Source organism: Phasianus colchicus, chromosome 3 (assembly GCF_987193195.1).
Source record: "Phasianus colchicus chromosome 3, bPhaCol1.hap1.1, whole genome shotgun sequence".
In the NCBI taxonomy this organism is placed as follows: Eukaryota; Metazoa; Chordata; class Aves; order Galliformes; family Phasianidae; genus Phasianus; species Phasianus colchicus.
Genome location: NC_143438.1, coordinates 83,273,366 through 83,295,274, shown reverse-complemented (window position 1 = coordinate 83,295,274; position 21,909 = coordinate 83,273,366). Strand labels below are relative to the sequence as shown.

General features: G+C 42.6%; 2 protein-coding genes across 11 annotated transcripts in view; both read left to right on the top strand.

Annotated features, from left to right (window-relative positions):
- ATAD2 (ATPase family AAA domain containing 2) overlaps positions 1-15,278 on the top strand; it is a 34,914-nt gene extending 19,636 nt beyond the window's left edge. Inside the window, exons 16-28 of the mRNA XM_031591189.2 lie at positions 393-707; positions 1,648-1,774; positions 2,922-3,105; positions 4,645-4,830; positions 5,890-6,025; positions 6,173-6,369; positions 7,529-7,688; positions 8,030-8,152; positions 8,249-8,398; positions 9,556-9,963; positions 10,640-10,770; positions 11,179-11,307; positions 13,000-15,278. Of these exons, the coding sequence (XP_031447049.2) occupies positions 393-707; positions 1,648-1,774; positions 2,922-3,105; positions 4,645-4,830; positions 5,890-6,025; positions 6,173-6,369; positions 7,529-7,688; positions 8,030-8,152; positions 8,249-8,398; positions 9,556-9,963; positions 10,640-10,770; positions 11,179-11,307; positions 13,000-13,038 (2,285 nt within the window). The 3' untranslated portion in view covers positions 13,039-15,278. The remainder of the gene's footprint in view (positions 1-392; positions 708-1,647; positions 1,775-2,921; positions 3,106-4,644; positions 4,831-5,889; positions 6,026-6,172; positions 6,370-7,528; positions 7,689-8,029; positions 8,153-8,248; positions 8,399-9,555; positions 9,964-10,639; positions 10,771-11,178; positions 11,308-12,999) is intronic.
- Positions 15,279-15,873: 595 nt separating this feature from the next.
- Positions 15,874-21,909, top strand: part of ZHX1 (zinc fingers and homeoboxes 1) — a 29,533-nt gene continuing 23,497 nt past the window's right edge. For all 10 annotated transcript variants that reach the window (XR_016465317.1, XR_016465316.1, XR_016465314.1 and 7 more), the window contains exon 1: positions 15,874-16,142. The gene's annotated coding sequence lies outside the window, so the exon portion shown is untranslated. The remainder of the gene's footprint in view (positions 16,143-21,909) is intronic.

The window sequence follows — 21,909 nt, the reverse complement described above, 5'->3', positions numbered from 1 at the left end:
TAGCTTTTACCCAGCAGTACCCAAGCTGTTGTGCTTTGCTGCAGAACCAGTCCATTAGGCAGCTGACGTGCCTTCACAACACTCAAAATTAGCTGCTTTCATCTGCATCCCTTTTGTTGTTGTCATTGTTGTTTCAGAACATTGAATGGGTTTGGGGCATCTTGCCCCAGAACAAAGTTGTGATTAGGAAACTGTTTCATATGCCTTGGAAATCGGGCAGTCAGCCACAGAACAAAACTTTCCTACCGTGCAGTAGGGAAGAACCTTAAATTCTCTGTAAAGCCACTTGTTTTTGGGACTGTGAACTCTATAAATGTTGCACCTTGAAAACCTGGACCTTGACTCATGTTTTGCCCAAGACTGATGTAACACTTAATTCTTTGTTTATTTAGGGTACTGCGGAGCTGATATAAAGTCTTTGTGTGCTGAGGCTGCTCTCTGTGCCCTCCGCCGGCGATATCCTCAGATCTACTCGAGTAGTGAGAAATTGCAACTAGATGTCAATTCTATTAAAATAAAAGCAAAAGATTTTGTGATGGCTATGCAGAAAACTGTTCCAGCATCACAGAGGGCTGTGCCTTCACCGGGCCAAGCACTGTCACCTATTATGAAGCCACTTCTAGGAAATACACTCTTGAGAATTTTACAAGCCCTACAAAGGGTATTTCCTCATGCAGAGCTTGCACTGAAGAAGGACCAGCAGCAAGGTATAACAAGAGGATCCACTTCATTAAGATTTTGCCAAAGCAAAAGCTTCTGATTCGTGCAGTCAGTGCACACAAACACATCAGACGTAACAATGATAGAATTTTATTATTTGTATGTGCATTATGGGAATAACTGGAATATAATGCATAGCATTTATTCTGGATTCTAAAGTGAAATGTGAGATGGAAGTACTGAAGGGCTCGATACATAGCAAAGAATGCATAGTCCTCTCCTAAAGCATCCTGTTTCTGACAGTTGCTAACATATTTAGCATTTGTAGAAACAGATGTAAGTATTGAAGTGTAAGGATCGTTCCAGTCCTGGTTAATGGAGATCCCTTTAGAGTTACATGCTGATTTCTGGAGAATATTCTACTAGTGTTACTCTCAGCAGAGCTGGTAGTTTCATTTGCTTTGGTAAAATAGAAGCAGAAAGGGTAGGGGGTTGCTAATTGTCCTGCCATTCTGTTGCCTTCCTTCCATTATCTTCTCCTTCAGTTATCTTTAAGGATCCTTAATTAGAAGATGGGTTTGTCACTGTCATGATTTAGTAGTCCTAGACCAGGGAGTCTGTGACCACAACATCCTTAATCTCCATGCTTGTACTGTGGGAGCCTGCTCCAGGAAGTAATGGCCTTGTTTTTTTTAGCTATTTAAGAACGACATAAATTGTTCCTAATTATATTTATTCTATGGGGAAAAGAATGAACAACTGAGAAACATACCTTATACACATTGTGGAACTTAAGGGAGCAGCACTGCAGAGATGTGCAGCCTCCATAGATCTGTAGTAGGATGATCTCTAGGAAATAGCAGTCAGCATGTGACCTGAAATGAAGAAGGGGTTTTGACATTGATTTTGAAGCTGAAGTGCTTGAAGCTGAAGAGAAAGAGGTACAGACTGTTTAGGAAAAAATAACAAACCTCTTTTGTCTTTCAGGCAGTTTAAATTCTATCTTAAAAGGTGATACAATTGATGGAAACTATGAATCACCCTCAATCTTTGAAGAGAATGTAACAGATAAAATGATTTGCAGACCGCAGGAAAAATTCCTCAATTTTAGTAGGTAAATGCCTGCTCCAATTACATTTAAATTTTGCTTTTTAAACAGCTTTGGCTGGTACAGATGTGAGGGGTGGTAGATGTTGAAATAGAATAAAATGTGTGTGTTCAGGTGGTAAAAGGTATTTGTAAGAAGTAAGCATGAAGGTACTGAATTCCTAATGAAGTGCATTGCTAGAACCGATCAAATTCAAGACTGAAAAACTCAGCTTTCTTTACCTAAGCCAAGTGATCCTCAGGCTATTAGAACATGTTGATTTACTCCATGACGTTCTTCAAAATACTCGAAACCACAGAGCTCTGCTATCCTCTCAGCTTAAGAAGCCTATATGGATTTGTGTAGCCATCTTTTGCCCATCTGTTTTCCAGGATTGTTAAACCAGTAGCAAGTCACGTAGCAGGAATTCAGACTGTTTTTGTTACCATTCAGCCACTAACTTCTGTTAATCTTCTGATATTCTCACATGGAAGTCAAGCCTACGGCTCAGAAGTTAGATTATGTTATTGCAGCCAAGTCAAACTTTTTTTTCCTCAATTCTATTGCTGCGCTGTTCAGAAAATTTTCTGCCCTATAAGTAAATACCTTATTTGTATGTAATATACTGCTGTAATTCAAGCAGTCCCACTCTGTGCTTCTTTAGATATGGCCAGTGTATTTCAGTGCCCACACCCATGCTTTTCTAACAGCAATGCTATGCTCCTTTCTTCCTACCTTCTCCAGTAATAATGGCCGTGTCAGCTAAATTTGACAGATGTAGTTAAAACTCAGTTTTAACTTGAACGTGAGCCCTACTGAAGGGTAGTGTCTGGATGACAGTGACATCCAGATTTGTGTGTGCTGGAAGTTGCTGTACTTCATCTCAGGTAACTAGCCAGTTGTCCTGTGTGTATTTAGCTGGACAGTCTCCATGTACAATTTAGAAGCCATTAATTAAAAGAGCCAGATGAGTAGCAGACATGACAGGAATTGGCAGGATTTTTTAGGGGGCAGTATGCAATCAGTTTGTAAGAACATGGGTTTTGATAGACTTCCTGATCACAGAACTTAACTGGAATATGAAGAGTATTGTAAATATATGCATACATAGAAAAGAAATACTTTGAATATCTGTGTGTCTGTTTATCACTTTTTTTTATGATTCTTGTTCTAGGAAAGCTTACTGGCAGCCTACATCCTGCAGGCCACGCCTGCTATTAGTAGGAAAGGCAGGATATGGCCAGGCATCCCACTTGGCACCTGCTGTTTTGCATGCTCTGGAAATGTTTCCAGTTCATACTCTGGACATGTCAGTTTTATTTGTTAGCATCTCATCGCCTGAAGAGACATGTGCACAGGTATCTTCTTGTTTTTTTTCACTCTTTAATGTCACAATCTCATTGATTAAATGTAAACAGTCAATTGAGTTGCAAGATGAGCAAAATTCATTGCTAGTGGCAATGGCCTTATTGTTCTGTTCATGTCTGGAAAATCACCTTTTTTATCTAGTCCTAAACAATATGGATATTGTTCCACCATGAAAGAGTGCACAATGGAAAAATTGTTCCATTGCAGATTTAACAGTAAGGATGCAATTTAGGAACCTGAAAGATGCTGCTAATAAGCCTCTCTCTGTGGCAGGAAATCCTGTTCATCTCAATAGGATTCAGAAAGTAATTTTCATTACCTTCTAAGATTGTGCTGCCAGTAGATGGCTCTGCATCAGACTGCATATTCTGCAGTTCTGTATCCTTTTTTGTTGTTATATTTGTAAGGCAACCAATGTTTCAAGGAAGTGTTTGGGTTTATTGTTGATAGTTTTCTATGTTTGTTACACGTGCATCTTATACGTTTTGTGCTGCTGCAGCACATGCAATAAATGCATTAAAAATCACAACACTTACATTTGTACAGTGGTGAGGTTTTTCTTAACTAGAAGAAACAAACAGATCTAGAGCCGTTTTGCTTTCAGGCAAAAAACCTGTTGTTGGGAGTCACTGCATTAAAACATTTTCTTCTTTATTAGAAGCATTTGAGAGCAATACAAGTAAGGACGGACATGATACATGACTGGTTACTCCTTTGTCACACGTTTCCCTTTTTGTTATGTGATGGCTGTATCTGTGGCCATAGAACCATATAGTATCCCTGCCTGGATATACACTTCCCATCTTGCAGCTGAATGTTGATAACATGAAAGAGTGCACAGAGAAATGTGTTGAGCGGAAAGATGCTTGCCATGTGGTAGATGCGTGTCTTGTGTGATGTGCCTTATGTAGGCAGTGGCTTGTTGGACTTCCTGAGCTTGTTATCTGATCTGATGAATCCTTTGCTAAGGAGAAACTGAGTTACAGAACCATTTGTTCAGGCTGAAGACTGGTTGCCTCATAAAAATGTACCAGAAAATATGAATTAAAACCAGGATTCTTTTGCAGTGTCAGCCCTCATCTTTTCACCTAAGCCTTTGTTTCTTCAGACTGTGCTGCAGACTGACTTGGATACGTGCCTACTCTGAATTGAAAGTGTGCAGCCACAATCATGTAGGAATTTGGCTAGACTGAAACAGCTTGCTGAAGGGTTAGTCTTGGTTCTTCAGGCATACCACCACACCACTTGAGTTGCAAGGCTCTTCTGGAGTTCTCTTATCTCAGCAGTTTTGAATAAAGGGCAGATTCAGGCCTGATTCTGTCTGTGTAGCAATGATTGTGTGTAGCATTGTCTATATTGGAGCAAAAGTAGAAATTTTACCCTCTTAGCGGTTCTTTGGTTAGTTTGTTTTGATGGTTTGGCTTTGTGTACATGCATTTCCTAGGATAGTTTGATGGATACATAGACTTACTGATTAGCAGCCTATTCTACATGGTTGAGTTGTTTCATCCAACCTTTTGTTTTGCTAGTTGATCCGAGAAGCTCAGCGGACAGCACCAAGCATAATTTATATCCCACATATCCATTTGTGGTGGGACAGTGTTGGAGCTACACTGAAAGCTACCTTTACATCACTAATTCAGAACATTCCAACATTTGCTCCAGTCTTGCTGCTTGCAACATCAGATGTGTGTCACACAGATCTCCCGGATGAGGTATTTCTGTCAATGCTTCTCTTAACTCTTCATTCAGTTTCTTGTTGTTTTAGGAATACTTGAGGCATTGGAGTACTGTGCTTTCTGAAAATGCATACTGTCATGACTTAGGGTCCCTAACAAATCCCTTCAAATTTGCTTAGAATAAAAATGCTGAAAGTATTTGCCTTAAGTGTTTTCTGAGTCAAGTGACCAACTTTGACCCAACATTTCCTCTCCTTCTCACAAACACGTAAGGTAAATTTACTTCAGACAATAATTTGAGTGACTGCAAGGCAGTTAGGTATCTACTTTGTCCAGATTGTGCAGTCCTTACAATGGAGGTAGCAAGAAGATATTTTTAGTGAAAACATTTCTTCTGATATTCTGCCATTGCATAGTAGGGTGGATAAAATGCTAGTAATGAAATTTAATTTAGAATAAATAAAGATTGAAACACTTCTAGAAAAAAAATCCATCCCTTTCTTTGTAAAGGCTAAAGATTCAAGGCTTTACAAATTGGAAGCTGAGTTTCAGCTTCTTTCTAAGTAACTTTGAAATCAAACTTTTGTTGTATTTCTAAATAAACTTCAATAAGCATACATGCGTAACTTTGTAGGCTTCTAAGGGTCTGCATTAAAGTGTTCAGAATGGAAATGTGCTGTTTTCACTCTGATTACTTTGTCTCAGTGCTCAAAGGGGAAGATGGTATTACCTGGGTGTGTTCGTTATGAAATGCTTTGGAAGTGCTTAAGTTTTCACAAAAGTTTTTATACTGGTAAATAAATTCCTTCTAAGATAATATTGAAATTCTTTCCCAATCTCTTGATAGTAGCGATGGAAAAATGGACTGCACCTTAGAAGCATGCAAATTGAGACCTGATTTAAATATAGAAATAAAAACTTAATAGAAAGCTCTCTCTTGTCTACTTATCTGAACCCTTTCTCTTCCTTCTCTAGCTACTATGCAGGTTAAAATTAAAGGGCAGCAAGGGAAGTCAGTACAAAGTGAGTGGTCTTAGTTGTAGTGAATGTCACAACATTACCAGTGCATCATACAGTTTTCTCTTTGTGCTTTAGGTACAAACATTGTTTAAGAATGACTTTGGAGAAGTTTTCAATATCCAATCGCCGGATGAGGACGAAAGAAGACATTTTTTCGAGGACTTGATCTTGAATCAAGCTGCTAAACCTCCCACTTCTAAAAGGAAAGCAGGTGAGGATATTCTACATCTAAAACTTTCCTAACTGCAAGTTACTAGCTGTTCAGTATTTGCTTGGGTGGCGGTTTTCTATCAGTACTTTTTGTATGTGCCTGTATTTGAGTACCTGACATTGACTAAAATTTTCCGATTAATTGAAGCTGGCCAGACATTGGAAGCATTGCCTGTAGCACCACCACCTGAACCTCGACCTCTGACAGAGGAAGAAATGAAGTGTCTGGAGGAGCAGGAGGAAGATACCCTGCGTGAACTTCGAATTTTCTTGAGGGATGTTACTCACAGACTTGCCATTGACAAACGTTTCAGGGCCTTTACAAAGCCTGTTGACCCGGAGGAGGTAAAGTGATGTTGATCTATAATGCCATTTCATCTGTCTGTGCGTATAGTTTCTCAGTGTTTGTGAGCTCTGTATAGGAAGGTTTCTCTTTGTTTTTAGGACTGTACTCTTAGTGATATTGTGAGAAGCAAGAAGGGCTTTTACTTGTGCTGTTTCCATGAGGCTCTTAGCTGTCTGTTGTTTGAATATTCAGTCAGAGCTCTGTTTTTGTTCTAAAACATCAGACCAAAAGCCAACACAGTTTGCTCTTGAAAAGACTTTTGATAAGGCACCCTGAAGCACTGGAAAACATAGAGCCATCTTTCTTTATAGTCATAAATATCATTTATAGGAGTATTTTAATAAGGCCTGGAGCACTTTTGTGGACTGCCCGTTATTTCTGTGGGAACAGGAGTAGAAACAGCAGTTTGTAAAATAATTTTGAGATTCTATTCTCTGTTTCATCGGGGAATACTCAGTATGAGATCATCTGTAAGTGTTGTGTGGTTTCTTCTTTCTCCTATATACTTCTGAGGTCCTCTTTTCTCCGTTAATGACTGAATAAGTCTAAACCAGGGGTGTATCATTACAAGTCAGCTGTAGTTTTTATATAGCTGTGTACCAGCAAAGTCCTGTTCCCTTAGGCATCTGCTGACTTGTCTTTTCCTTTTCCCCTAGGTTCCTGAGGTGTGAATAATCTAAACAAATATATATGTCCTCATCTCAACTAGTCATTGGGCTCCTCTTACAGTCTGAGTAAAACAATCTGCACCTCTGGGTCCAGTTATTTCATAGTAGATGCCCAGCACTGACATTTCAAAGGCGCAATTCATGCAGCCTTTTTCTCACTGCCAACAACAAAGAGAATGTTGGGTGACTTCCTCGGATTTCTTTGTTGTGATTTTTCTGAGGCAAGGTGAAATGAATTGACCTTGGCTGTCTGCTTTGTACTATTATGTGCTTCTCACCTCCATGTTTCTTTTTCTTTATTCCCTTTCTAACAAGTTATAAGGAGCCCTTCCATTTTCCAGCAGTTTACTAGTTAATTTCAGTATCTCCTGATGTCACAGATATTCAGGGCTTTTAAGAAGTCACTTAGTTAAAGTTCTTAAAATAAAGAATTTTGGTAGATGATGTGCGAGTCCAATAAACCCTCTGAAAACTTCTGTTTCATTTGTAGGTGCCTGACTATGACACAGTTATTAAACATCCAATGGATCTTTCAACAGTTTTATCTAAGATTGACTTGCACCAATACCTAACTGCGGGAGATTTTCTGAAAGATATTGATCTCATCTGTAGTAATGCTTTAGAATACAACCCAGATAAAGACCCTGGAGGTGAGTTAGCACTTCTGATCCTTGTAAAATGCATAGATGGATAAATGGGGTGTGTGGGCAATAGACCTTGCATCAGGTCCTTTTTAACATCCATGGACAGCATTGCTTGTCAGATTGTAAATCTTGTAGCACTAAACTACTTGGATGTGGGATGTAAGTGTTAATGTAAATATTAATCAACTAGTGATTTTGCTCTGAAAATTAACTTCCATGTTGTTATGCTAAAAATATTCCCTGAGATATCCTTTCAGAAACTACCAACGCAGAGCAACATTTTTCTCTTGTTCAGAAGAGTTTCACTGCCTGGTAGAAAATACTAAGTCCTGCCTGTACAATTTCAGATCGCCTCATTAGGCACAGAGCTTGTAGTTTGAAAGACACTGCATATTCCATTGTGAAGGAAGAAATAGATGAAGATTTTGAACAACTTTGTGAAGAAATTAAAGAATCTCGTAAGAAACGAGGTATGTGTTTTAAGGCTCAAGATTGTAAGTCTTGTCTCTGTAATTGTAACTAAAAATGCAAGACAAACTTCTTTGCTTTCTGTTCTTTATCGCAAGGTTGCAGCTCTTCAAAGTATGCTCCAGATTTCTATACAGTGATGCCAAAGGAAAACTCTGCTCCTGGATGTAAGAAAACAGATGCAAAGTGCAGTGAAAAAACAAAGATGACAGTGACACCTGTAGGAGCCAGTACACCCCTCTCCAGTGGCAAGTTGCAATTTATTCAGACTTTCTGGGTGAACTTGCCAGCGTCATTGATATCAGTGTAATCAATGTAACCCCTGTGTTATTGTGACATGAAGAGCCAGGCATCAGAGAAACCTGTCATGCCTCTGGTTTTGTTTTTGAGTTACTTCAAAATGTGAGATAAATACAGAGGTCATCCATTCAGTATGGTTATGAATTAAAGTTCAAATAAAAAGTTGGCTTACCAGTATAAAACACTGGTCTTGATGACTTAACTGATGTTGAATGGCTCCCAGATGGCTAATTCTTGGTATCATGGTTTCTGAATACTCAACTAGTTTTCAATTATACGAAAGAGCATTTTTCTCCTCTCCTCCCTTCTGTCCCCAGAATGCTGAAATATTTGCTACTCCTTTACTGTTATTTCCAAATGAAGGGTGAAAGTGAAGAAAAAGTGAGGAGCTATAAAAATAGAGATGGAAAGGGAACAATCATCATTTCTTCCTGCTCCTTTGAGTAGGGCATGAAGAAACTTTGGCTTCTTTCCATTGAAACACATGACATGTTGTAAAGATTCCTGGTCTCATGAGTGAGTGGGAATCTTGCCACCGACTTCACTCGCACTTTGTGCAATCCTACATAAATACAAAGCACAGTGGGCTTTTCTGTTGGGCAAAACCACAAAGTTTGTTTTTAACAAGGTTAACAGAATCAGAAAGCATATGATGTGTGAGTCTTTACTGACTATTTTTTTCTTCTTTGAATGTTGTCTTAAAGCTGTCTCTTTAATTAAACTCTTCTTAGTATGTATTTAGCTTTCAAAGACTAGAGCTTGATAGCAGGTTTAAAGGCTGTGTGGCTGTTCATCTATGTTATTCATGTCGTAAGATAGTAAATGTCTTACCTTGCTTTATAGAAATAATTCCTATCGAATGGAAGAACTGTCTGCCTATAAGATCTTGAAGATGATTATTTTGTGAATGAAATTAAGCAGTTGACTTTTCAATCTTTAATATTGAACCAACCCCATTAAGTTTAACTTTTTTCTGAATGTAGGGAGAGCGTGCTTCATTTCCTTTGATTGTTTTCCTTGTAAGTCAAGTAAAATGAAGATGATGGATTTTGAAAGAATTCTTTTGGTAATCTTTCGGTTTACTTTTTCCACTGTTTCTTTGTAGATGTGTCAAAAAGAAAACGCAGAAAAACCAAATCCTCTTTTTCCATTGCAAAGAGAAAAAGGTGTTTTCAATTCAATAAAGAGAATACAATTCCCAAAGATGACCCAAATGAGAGCGATGGGGAAGATTTTCTGGCAAGCTATATTTCTAACATGGATCAGACTGAATTCGAATCCTTACAGGCTTCTACTTGGGAAGAAAGTGAAACTGTTCTTCAGGAACGGCAGACAAATAGCAATGAAAATAAAGCTGGATCAGAAAAGGAGAGAGAGGGCGGGCTTTTTGATATGGGTACATCTGCTGGTGAAAAGGAGAGTGTCGGGCTGCCTGGACACTCAGACCTGAGAAGGGAAAGTGATGTTTCTGTTGTCCAAAAACCGGACACCTCTGGAAAGCCAGAGGCAAATGGTAAGTGAAATGTCCGACAGAACATTTAGCTCCATATTCCATCTAAGGAGGATTATATTATTTATTATTAGCCTTTGAATTCGTTCTATTATTTGTGTTACATCTCTTGAGAATCAGCAGTTTCTTCAGTAGTAATGTTGCCCATGTAATTACGTAAGCCAAGCTCAAGTTTTTCTGTAGTTGCTTTTTTTTTTCCTTAAGATCTGTCTTTCTAATGTTACCTGAAAAGCAGGTATTTGTTGACGTTCTTTTGTTGTATAAGGAACTTTCCAATAATGAGCAGCATAAGATTAAAAAACTGTATTTCAAGCTGTGCAGATCCAGAGTAGCATGTGGAGTAGGAGACTCAGGTCTGATGTTTGCAATGTAAGATGTTTCCTGACTTGGATTCTTTTTGGAGTAGCATGAAGTGTTGTAATGGCAACATGACTGTTTCTTTTCCTTCTTTTATCCTTCTGTATTCTCTAGTGCTCTTTTTGCTCTGAGTTTCTCATTTTGGCAGAGGACTAACTTTAGCTGCAAAGAAGATAGAAGCCAAGCATTGCTCAGTGAAGGAACTGTAACAGTGCTGTGTCTGTATTTGTAGAGGGAGCTTGTATCCCAATACAGGATGCTTTATGGACACTGTATTCCAGATCAACAGAAAACTTGACAGAGAAAATTTGTGTCATTCCAGATCCTTGGGTACTTCACACGACTCGTGCAAGATGTTCTCAGACAGAACAGAGGCAGATGAGGGCTGAAAAAGTTATGGACGTTGTGACAGAGTCAGCTGTTGTAGTGATGGTGGATTACTGTGAGCTCAAAGTATGTCTGACTTCAACTTCTTTCAAATTCTGAAATAGAACATATTTTTGCTTTATGTACTATTATAAATTAAGGCAGTTGTTAATCAGTGCCAATTTAAACAGTTAATGGCAGGGACATATAGAATAAATCAACCTATAATGGACTGTGACTGATATGTTTCCACACCTACAGATGCTGTAGATTTCTGTAGGCTGCTGTTTTTACTTTTGATAAGCACTGTCTTAGGAGGCAGTTTCTCTACCTCAGTGTTAAAATTCAACCAGCCCTTTTACCTTAAAACAGCCCGCTGACACCCTGCTAGTACTGTTACTTATTAATATTACTGCTAAACTTCCAAAAACAAAAGAGCCAAGGATCTCTTGCTATTCTAAACTTGTATTTTTTTCCTTTTTTTTTTTTCCTCAGCAACTGTTGAATATGGTCACTGAGCTAACAAAGGAGGCTGATGTATTCCATTTTGAAAAATTATATGCTACAATTTGTCAGTGTATTTATCAACATCGGGAAGATTATGACAAAACCGAATTACTGAAGGTAATTTTTGTCTTATAGCATGTTCTATCCCTGTTACACAGTGTATGTGCGTTCTGGATATCATGCTTCTTTAGCATTACTCTTAACTGCTTTGTTGTCTGTGCGAAGACAAAAACCAAAGTAAGACTTTTTCACTTCAGTCTGGGAGGCATTTATCCATATTGCAAAACCATTGTTAGATTTGGCATAATTGGTGGTTTCAGCAGGAAAAAGCTTGAACTTGAAGACAATGAGTCACCCACACAGCCCTTTCCAAGCAGTTAGTATTAATCTGTCAGTAGTTTTTCTTGAGAACCGACTTAAGGGTGGGGGGCTGTGAAGGGGTGCTTTTCTAAGTGTTCTGCTTCCTCTCTCTCCCTGCAGGCAGGAAGACACGGTGATACTTGGTAGACATTCCATCCTTAAGAGCAATTAAAGTATGAAACGTAACAGGAGAGATTCTAGTGAGACTAGAGAAAAGTCAATTTTTAACCAGTGTGCTTGAACATCTGTAATTTGACATAAAGGGAGATTTCTGCCAGTGTCAGTTGTACGCTAATGGGTCCAATTCTCTGATCTCTTCCTGTAAAAGAGGATTTTGGAGTTGTCGGAACTCAACAGAAATCTTCCTGAGGCACAATGGTCCAAGTCAGGCATCCCCAGTATTGCGTCAACTTGGATGCAATGGATATTCAGTCTTTAGAGTTAGGATCCTTGAACCCATTTGTCTTTGAGTTGCTTGTGCCTGAGAACAGATAAAATTCTTTATGCTTCTCAGTCTGCTTTGAAAAGAGGAAGCCTCTTTTTTTTTAGGCACCGGTCATCTTTATTTCTTCTTCCACATCTGATAAAGAGTTAGAACAGATGCTCTATTCTGACTAGGAGAGTCAGGAGTGTTTGGATTAAGGGAAGCCACCCTTGGAAAAACTGCACCCTTCTCTTATCTAGGATAACAATGTGTTTTAGCTTGAGAAGAAATTTATTTAAGGGATTTATTTTATATCAGGGTTTGTGAGCCTTTGTAACTTAACTTGTAATACTTCAAGCAAGCCATTTTCTTTTAATTTATTTTCTACCTCTTGTTGATATATTTCAGCCTGGAGAAGAGAAGGCTGTAGGGTGACCTCATTGCAGCCTTTCTGTACCTAAAGGGAGCCTCCAAGGGGGGAGGGGGGTGTCAACTCTTTGAAAGGGTAGATAATAGCAGGACAAGGGGAAATGGTTTTAAGTTGAGGGAGGAAGGATTTAGGTTGGATGTCAGGGGGAAGTCCCTTAACAAGAGAATGGTGAGGTGCTGGAACAAGCTGCCCAGAGAGGTGATGGATGCCCCATCCCTGGAGTTGTTAAAGGCCGGGTTGGATGGGGCACTGGGCAGCCTGGTCTAGTATTAAATGGGGAGGTTGGTGGTCCTGCTTGTGGTGGGAGGTTGGAGCTTCATGATCTTAAGGTCCCTTCCAACCCAAGCCATTCTATGATTCTACAGTATAGATCCATAGAGTTTCTATGTGCTAATCTCCAGTTTGGATGCATGAGGATGTATCTGAAGCTAAAGGGGATAACAAGGCATTGTGAGAGAGGCAGCACACTGTTTGCTAAGTATGACTAACAATTAGCTGTAATTACAAATTCTTTATTCATTTTATGGAAAAGTAGAAAGTGTTTATCAGTTTTATTTCTGTTTACTAATATTTTTGTTTTTTTTTTTCTTATTAGGTAATGAAGAAAGAAATTAAAGCCTTAGCGCTAATATGATCTGTGACATACTTGATTTCTGTTCTGCAAAGTTGTTTTCATTGCATATTCTTCTGTTCTTTTTGTGTGTAATTCAGTACTTTACGTATATAAAACAAATTTATCTTAAAATATATTTTTAATGTTCAGAAACTCTTTAAAGTGCTTTTATTTTGTATTCTTTCCCCGTATTTGTTGATATTCTGTGATGAACAGCGAGCTCGGACAGAAGGAGTTTGGTCTTTTGAGATCAGTGTGTTCAGCTGTCCTCTCCAATACACAGCACCTTAGCCTCATGTTGTGTGGTTTGTGAAGTACTGCAGTCAGTGCCTTTGTCACAGTGTAGATGTGAATGTCTTCCAGATGCTTCCAGTGCCTCTTCTTAAAAGAAAAGGATGAATAAATCGATAAGCTTTTATCATCCTTTCCCATATATATTTTTTTCTGCAGGAATCTCTGGTGATATATATTGTACAGCATGGTATGTAAGGGTTTTAAAACAAGTCTGATTCTGACATATGAAATCTAATGCCTTTAGAAAACTCTTAGTGCAGTTCAGAGATTTTTTTGTTTGTTTTGTTTTTTTTAATTGCCTGATAGTCTCTCATGTGGCTTTCCTGGAATTAACAACATAAAGACAGTATGTGGGAGAAAACAATTCCACAAAGATTTTTTGCTATGGTATATTTTCAACGATTAAAATCCCAACTTGAGAGGCAAAGCCAAGCTTGCTATTGAAACTTCCTAACATGATGCTTGGTCTTGCTTCTAACAGTGACAATCTTTATACTGGAAAGTAGTATTTTAATATTTATTAATTTAATATAAATTATTAGTTGCACGGATAGTGCCTTATAGTTGAATTAAATTTGTAAATAATTTTCTTAGTGACCAAGAGAGAATCTATTTGTCTATTTCTTAAAATTAACTATATTTCACCAAGAATATATGTAAGAAATATCAGAGCAAGCCTCTGTTTTAGAGGTAGATTCCTCTTCAAACCAGTGGAGAAAATTAATGTGACAGTTTTTTAAATTAACCTAAGATGGGGGAAGATTTTATTTTCAAAAAACAATTATATAATGATGAAAAATGTAGCAGTATCTGTTGCTGGTATGTCACTGAATACCTAACTGTGCAATCCCCGTGTGTGCTTTCTTATGTGTGTGTTCTTGTTTCTTTCTAGTGTGTGCCAACATTCTAAACTATGTGGGATTTCTTTTTTCATTTGTATTGTTTGGATTAGTATTAATGAGAAATGAATGTCCATTTGTTTCTTTCTTTTCATTAAAAATCTTTAAAAAAGCAGTATGAGTCTGAAGGCTTTAAAAGAGGTGCTTTATGGGAGTAGCTTACCTTGTTTATGGTATATTGCTTATGTGGCAATAGCAAAGGCAGGAGGAAGAAAAGCGTACATCTGAAATTCACATGTTAATGTATATTACATTAAAAATGTAATAATGGAGTCAACTTTGCTTTTCCCTAACTTGTTCTGCAACTTGGTTAGTATCACAGATTTGTTCGAGGTGTGCATGCGGTTCGCTGATCTGATTCTCTGAGTGACTTTGTTGGAAATGTCTTTGTAACAGAGATGGAGTGAAGAAATCCCCAGTCTTTTCTGTAAGAGTTTCTGAGCTGCATACAACACACTTTTGTGCTTCCCGGGTTCTCCTCATCCCTTATCACCATACAATCATGTGCAGTCAGCTCTCTGCATGGCAGCTCAAAGATTTCATCCTCACAAGGCGTGACTGGAACGGAGGAACCAGGAGCAAACTTATCTTCAGGCTATGGGCAAACATCTCCTGTTGTTCATCTCAATAACAAAGCACACCTCTACAGTTTCAAAAACTTAAAAACCTGGAAGTCTCAGTGTTCCATGAGTTGTTCCCTGTTACTGTTAGCAGTTTCCACAAGCCACATTCTGCTTTTTCTCTCTTGGGAATCAATCACGTGTAGTATCTGAGTCAGAGCTGCAAATAGTGATAGAGGAAATACAAAGGCTGCTCCGAAAGTCATGCCTCCTATTTTATAATGTTGGCCTACAGGGTCAGAGGCAGATGTTGGTGGTACAGCAGTTGGAGCTGCCCACCACTATTTGTTATGTTTTGTTGTGTGACAGACGGCAGCAGAGGGGCAATCCAATAGAATGGTGTCTGATACGAAAGTGTGTATGAAGTAAAGGTGTGGAATTGAATTTGGCCATGTGGAAGAAATGGCACTCTGACATTCGTGGGTGCTTGCTGAATGCTTAAGGACACCAAACGGGATGTGAGCACAGGGAGGTGGTGGCTGGTGAAACATTGAGAAACAGTAGGTGAGCTCCAGTAGCGCACATCTCCATGAGCACAGCGTGCAGCCGTTTGCTGCTGGCAGAAATACGTAGCTGACGGTGCTGACTGTTGGAAAATAGCACTTCTTAGCTGAGAACTTGCTCTGTCCTCCAGTGTTCCTGTGCTCTTTGTGTTTGTTGTCGTTTCCAAGGAAATCAACGGGCGGCATTACTTTCGGAGCAGCCTACATAGCATGTAATCGCGGTGCGTCGCAAAGTATCTCGGTGGGAGCTAAGAGCGACGTGTCCGAGGTGGCTGGAGAAAGAAGATGTCCAAGTTCCACCTCTCGCCAGAGAACGGGGCAGTGCGGGCCGTCTCTCCCCCCGCCCGCGGCACGGCGGCTCGGGACCGCGCAGCGCTGCCGTCGCTCAGGGCCGGGCGCGTGCGGCAAGCCGCGGGCTGAAGAAGCCGACGGCCGGGCGCTAAGTTAGCGGGCACCGCCGCGGGCCCGGACCGGCCTCCGCCGGGTGTCCGCCGCCGACAGGCGGGGCGGCGGCGGGGCGGCGAGCGGCTCCGCCCCCGCTCCCTGCGAGGGAGGCAGAGGCACGGCCGCCGCTGCCCGTCCTCCCCGCGCGGCCGCCCCGGGGCAGCGAGGCGCCGGGAGGATGCGAGTGGGCGCCGCGGGCGGCGGCGAGGCGAGGGCCCGGGCGGCGTTGGGAGTTCCCGGCTCGGCCGCCGCCCCCCCGCCCCAAAAGAAGTGCAGTAGTTTGTGAGACGCAAGATGGCGGCGCGGCCGTGAGCGGAGGAGGCGGGCGGGCGGCGCGGGCTGAGGCGGCGCGGCGGCGGCGGCAGGTACGGCCGGCGATCCCTGCGGCGGGGAGGGGGCTCGGGGCGGCGGGAGGTGACCCGGGGGCGTGCCCGCTCTCCTGGCGACGGGCACGGCGCTGCCCGGCGGGGCAGGGGCAGGGCGGGCGCCTCCCCGGGGAAAGGGCGGCTCCAGCCCCGCGGGGGCGGGCGGGCGGGCAGGGGGAGCCGGGCCCGGCGGGGCCGCTGCCTCCCGCGGGGTGGGCGCGGTGTTCCGGCCCCGCCCGCCGCCTCCCCTTTGTCTGGCGGCGGAGCGCGCGCCCCGGAGCGTGCGGGCGTTTGTGTGTGCGGGGAGCGGCGGGGAGCCCGCGGGGGGCTGCGGGGCGCTGCTCCTGCCCGGCCGCGCTGCCCCTGCCTCTGCGAAGTCGGCAGCCTGCGCGCGCTGTCGCTTGCCGTGGGACGGAGGAGGATTCGTCGGAGTTGTCGGCTGCAAAGGAGAGCGGAGAACTTTCATCTCCCTGCCCGAATCGGCGGGCCGGCTTCTGCCGAGGGCTGGCGGGCTTCCTCCAGGTGTTTCGGGCCGCTGTCATCCGAACCGCCGAGGCCCGGGGCAACGCCTCGTTGGCTCCTGAGGATGCCCGCGGCGCGCCTCGATGCCCGGCTGCGCGCTCAGCAGGATGCGCGGGGCTGGAGCTCGGCACCCGCTCCCGTAGCCGCGCACGGAGGCGGGCAGCGCTCCGGCAGGTGCCCGTGCTTCACTTCTGAGCCGCTCGGGCTTCACCGTGGAGGAGTTTGCTTTGTGTCCCGGTGCCGCGGGCAGTAACTCAGGCTGAGGTATTGCTCTCCGAGCTGCGAGCGATGCCTTCTGTTTTACAATGGAGAGCACGGTGGAGATGCCCAAGTGCTTGCAAACGTTACATAAATAAGTGGAGTTTGTTGTGAAAGTTGTTAGGTGAACACAAAGAGCCCGTTAAAAGGTAAAAATGAGAGAGGAATTCTGAGAGCTGCGTGGTTTTTACCAGCAACTGTTTTGTGTGTGTGCACAGAAGGCTCTCATACACTGTCACCTGTGGGTGCTGACAGAAGCCCATCACCTCTGCTGGGAGCTGGCTGTGTGCTGCAGACTATAGGGCTGCCCTCAGTGCAGAGCTCTGACCAAGCACGCACCATGCACAGAACCCAATTGTTCCTGCCCTGACCTCCTGCCAGTGAGGCTGTCCCTCAGCCCTGCTATGAAGGAGTTCCCCAGGCCAGAGTGCAACGGGTGCCGCTTGCTGTAACTGAGGTGATCTACTGCTGACTTCAGGAGAGGGGTTCATGTAACTTTGCTTGGCTGAGAAGCCCTTTGCTGTTGCCTTTTGGCAACGTCCCTGCATGGAGGGACTGTTCCAGATGTGTATTGTTGAGGTAGAGCTTCTCTGTGTGCGGCGCTTCCCTGCTCATAGCGCTTCTAAGGTTGCTCTCCTCTCTGTCACCTCTCTGATGTTTTAGTGTCTGGCCGTAACTGGTGTTACTGAGCTCTGGTGGCTGTTATCAGAACAGACAGTATCTATTCCTGCATGCCAGTGTATCATTGCAGAGTGCTGGAGCTCCTTGTTGAGCTGTTCTGCCTTCTGCAAATTTCCCCTCACTGAAGAATTTCAGCAGTGACGGCTCTGGGCTGTGTTGGGGTTCCTTTTGTTCAAAACACTTTCCTTGTTTCTCTGCCTCAGCAGCCTGTAGCATTTCATTTGGGCTCCTTGCTATCCTTCAGCTTTCCCCCATTTCCCCTGCTCATTTCCTTGTAGCCTGAGGGAGAGGATTAAAATTTGCTTCAAGTTTTCATCAAGTTGTTGCAAACACTGACAGCATTTTGGTTGGATGTGACTTTTGGGTTTAGAAAAGTCTTACTTCAAAGATACGTGACCATGTTAAGTCAAATGCTTTCCCCAAGTTTAAGAATTTTTCCATTCTTATGCAACTGTAACTTCTAAAGCCCTAAATCAGTATGAACTGGTTTTTGTTCTGTTTGCACATAGTAAATGCAATCAGGGCATAACCGCTTGCAGTTAAGCCGTGTGTAACCTTTATTTCAGTGATCAGTTTCCCTTTCTCCATCACATAAGATTTCCCTGTGCCAAATGCAGTGATTCTATATTATGATTTTGATTTCTCTAGTTTTTAGAAATCATAAGTCTGTCACAAAATTGATAGAATGATTGTTTCAGCATCTGTTTAATGAGTGTAAGTCACAAATGCTAACAGTCTGGGGTCATGAAGGGAGAGGAAGCTCCGAACATTTTTGGCTGGGTGCTGAGGGCCCGGACGTTCTGTTCCCTGCTGCAGGTTAATGGCCGGTGTGCCCTGTCCCACTGTGCTCTGGGTATGAGGTCACTGATCCACGACTGCCAGGATGGTTTGCCTCGGAGTTGTCAGCAACTTGTAAACAAGCGATGCTCCTGTCAATACAATACCATTTCCCCGTCTGTTGTATTCAGCATCTCCTCACCAGGCAGCGGTGTAAGTCCCAGTGTTCAGGTGATGTATCTATCCCTCAACACATCAGTGGCAGCACCTTTGCTGAACAGATGCTCATAAGAATCCAGCGTTGTGTTTTTAATTAACTTTCTCATATTGTCAGATCAGGCATTCGGGATGCTTCCTTCTTCCCTGCACCAGGGAGATGTTTACTTATGTTTTCAACATCTTTATTTTCATTATTTATTCTGATTTATTGTCTTTTGTCCAACTGATGATGTAGGGTGTTTTTTTTAGGTGGTTTTTGGTTGTTTTTGTGTTACTGGTGTTGTTTTTTTTCTGCTAGTTGGGGACCTTCCCAAGTATTCAAACCACTTTACTGCACAAACAGTTGTTTCTTTCTCTGTGGAGGTGGAAGCCGCCAATGATGATGCCTTTCCTTACCCTATTGCCAGATGGCAATTTGTAGTCCTGCCCTACGCATCGCTTTAACTGATGGTTCTTTTCCAGCTCTGTGTCTTTCTGGGAGGTGCTTCACAAGGTCCACTGGTAATTTTCTCATGTCCTGCAGAATACGGGGACCTGGAACATATTGCGTAGGACAGAATCTCTTCTAACCAGCCTTGAAAGTCTGTCTGAACAGAGCAAACCTCTGCTCTCATCACGTGCAGGGAGATGTGTGACACTGTTATCCTTCAGTGCTTTGAGATTGCAGTAACTGTTATAAAGTTAAGTAGAACTCACTGAGAAGTAGTATGTTCTTAAGGAATGCAAATGCAGGGTGCGTAATTTATTTTATTGTTACCTTTTGTGTTATGGAAAGTGCATCCTCGTACTCAAGCACTGAAACGAGCCGCTGACCATGGAAGGTGCAGCGGGTGTGGCTAGATGGGAAAACACTGGAGGGAAAAACAGTAAAGAACTTTGAAGCTGTTGCTACTTTTGCACTCCTTAAGTGCTGTTGAAGATCACGGAGTACTTAACAATGTAAAAAAACCCTGTGGAAGTTTGAACTCTGCTGTGCCTCACATGCCCAAAAGAGCTCAGCACGTTCTACTGCCAAAGAACAGGCTTCAAACTGTGTCTGGATCCATTCAGTAAAGTCGTTTGGTATTTTAGGTTCACGTTGTGCGACTTGGCCCTCCCCTGTGGCATTTTAGAATCTACTGCTCACCTTTCTTATTTACTGATCCCAGCAGAGGATGAAAGGACTTAATGTGGGGACCCGCAACTGAAGCTGGTCCCCAGCAGCCCTGAAGGCTGACAGCTTTGTTTTAGCAGCCGTTTTAGACGGAGCTGTGCAATGAGGCGTGTGTAACACCAGCCCTCGCTTTTTGGCAAAGCCAGAGCTGTTCTGTGCACAGCCTGAGTGCCAAATCCACCCCACAGGCAGAAGGACAGAAAGGAGCTTTTGAACTTTCCAGTGGTTATGGTAAAAGCTCCACGTGTTCCACACTCTGAATCTTCAGGGCATCTTAAGAACCACGTACACTGGGCCAGAAAGAGCTGCCAGCTCGTAATGAATGCTGTGTTAGGCACACATGGTATAGGCTTTAGGGCGTGATTTCTTCCTTATAGGTTTGGCTTACCTTACAAGGATGCTAAGAACTTCAGAGGCAAATGTGTATTTGTGTAGTCCCAGACTGTCTTGTTGGTAATGTCGATGCTTGGCTTTCCTATAAATTGAGGTACATTAGCCTAAGCAGGTTATGATACTGATGCGATTGTATTCCTCCCTGTGTTATAGAGGAGGACATGCCTTGTTCGTCAACGTGCCATTGAATTTAAAACTCTCCTAATGGAGCTGTGCATGATTGTCGGGCTCTGTTTTACTCAGTGGGACAAAATGAGATGTAGGAATGTCATAGGTCATCAGAAGAGTGAAGGAGGTACCTGGAAGGAGTCAGGCAGGAACAGTTATTAGTACATGGGGGTTAAACCTCCATTACAACTGTGAGCTTCTTCGAAAAGTCACCATTCCTAGTTATCTTCAGACTTCTTTCAAAATAGGAAAATGCTGCTTTTTTATATATAGGTCAGCTGCCATCAGCAACATCTGCAGGAGCTGAGGGTGCTGTGCAGATCAGAGTTGTATCAGCAGTTCAGCTCTTGGCAGCAGTTGCAAAGTGAGCTTGGATGAAGCAAGCATGAAAATTCAGGGGTTTCTGTTTCTCAGTAGGATTCTCAGCAAGACGAAACACATTTGTAGCTTGGGTGGTGGAATTCTTGGAGCATTCAGCACCGCACTGCATCCAGCCTGGTTGTGTTGGAAACTTAGGGCTCTCTCCCACGAGGTTCTTTGTGAGGATGGGGACTGAAGAAAGCTTGCTTCATGAGGTCAGTGCCGGGGACACTGGGGGGAACTGGTGCCCGTACCAGATACCTGCTGGTGTTGAAGGCATCTGCGTACATACGATACAAACCCACACAACTTTACTCCTTCCATCTGATGAATGTTTTACAAATTTTACTTCTTAACGTGGTTTATTTAAATTTGCTGGAGGAGGCTGTGGGTGAGCAGGGAACTAATGTTTTTGATTTTACGACAGAAATAATTCATGATGGAAGGAGGCTTTTTTTCTTCTTCTTTTTTTTTTTTTTTTTTGGTTAGAGGATGATTTCAACTTTGGGTGTTTCATTTTACAATCTGCAAAAAGGCATTTTAGCATTTTAGATCTGATTCTTGTCAGGTCATTCTTTGTTTTTTGTTTTTTGTTTTTTTTTAATTCTCTAGTTCTTGAATTCTGCCAGGAGAAAAATAAGGGCCTGCTAATATTAGTTGTTTATTTCCTTTTGAGGGAAGGAGTGGAGAGGCGAGAAAAGACTAATACTGAAGTAAAACAAATTTACTCCTTGCTAACATTCTGAGGAAATGGATGTGTATGTATGTCCTTAGAAATTAGAAATATCTAATTTTAATCTTGAAATACAGAGAGGAAGAAGCTTTCTCTTTCAGCATGCGCTGAAATTTGACTTCAGAATGCTTTAAAGCTTTCCAGTACTTTCATATTTGTGGGGCTGATGACAGAGCAAATGATCATACTGTGATCACACGTGCTTACTGACCGAGAGCAGCCAGCACTCCTGGTGCGCTTTAGGCCATGCTCGTGTGGGCACGAGCTAGTTTTGAGGGCAAAATGTCAGTCTGTTCCCTTATTTATAAAACTAAGTAACCCATTTCTGGAGCTGATCCTCATGAAGTGGCTGTGTGCGGCTGTCCCGACTGTGCCCTTGTCAGCACGCTGGGCTCGGGCCTGGCAGCCGGTTCCTGAGGGAGCCTGGGCCCGGCGCCCGCTGACACCAGGGCAGCAACTCTGTGCTGCTCTGCATGGAAAGATTCGCTCATTTCCACCCAAAG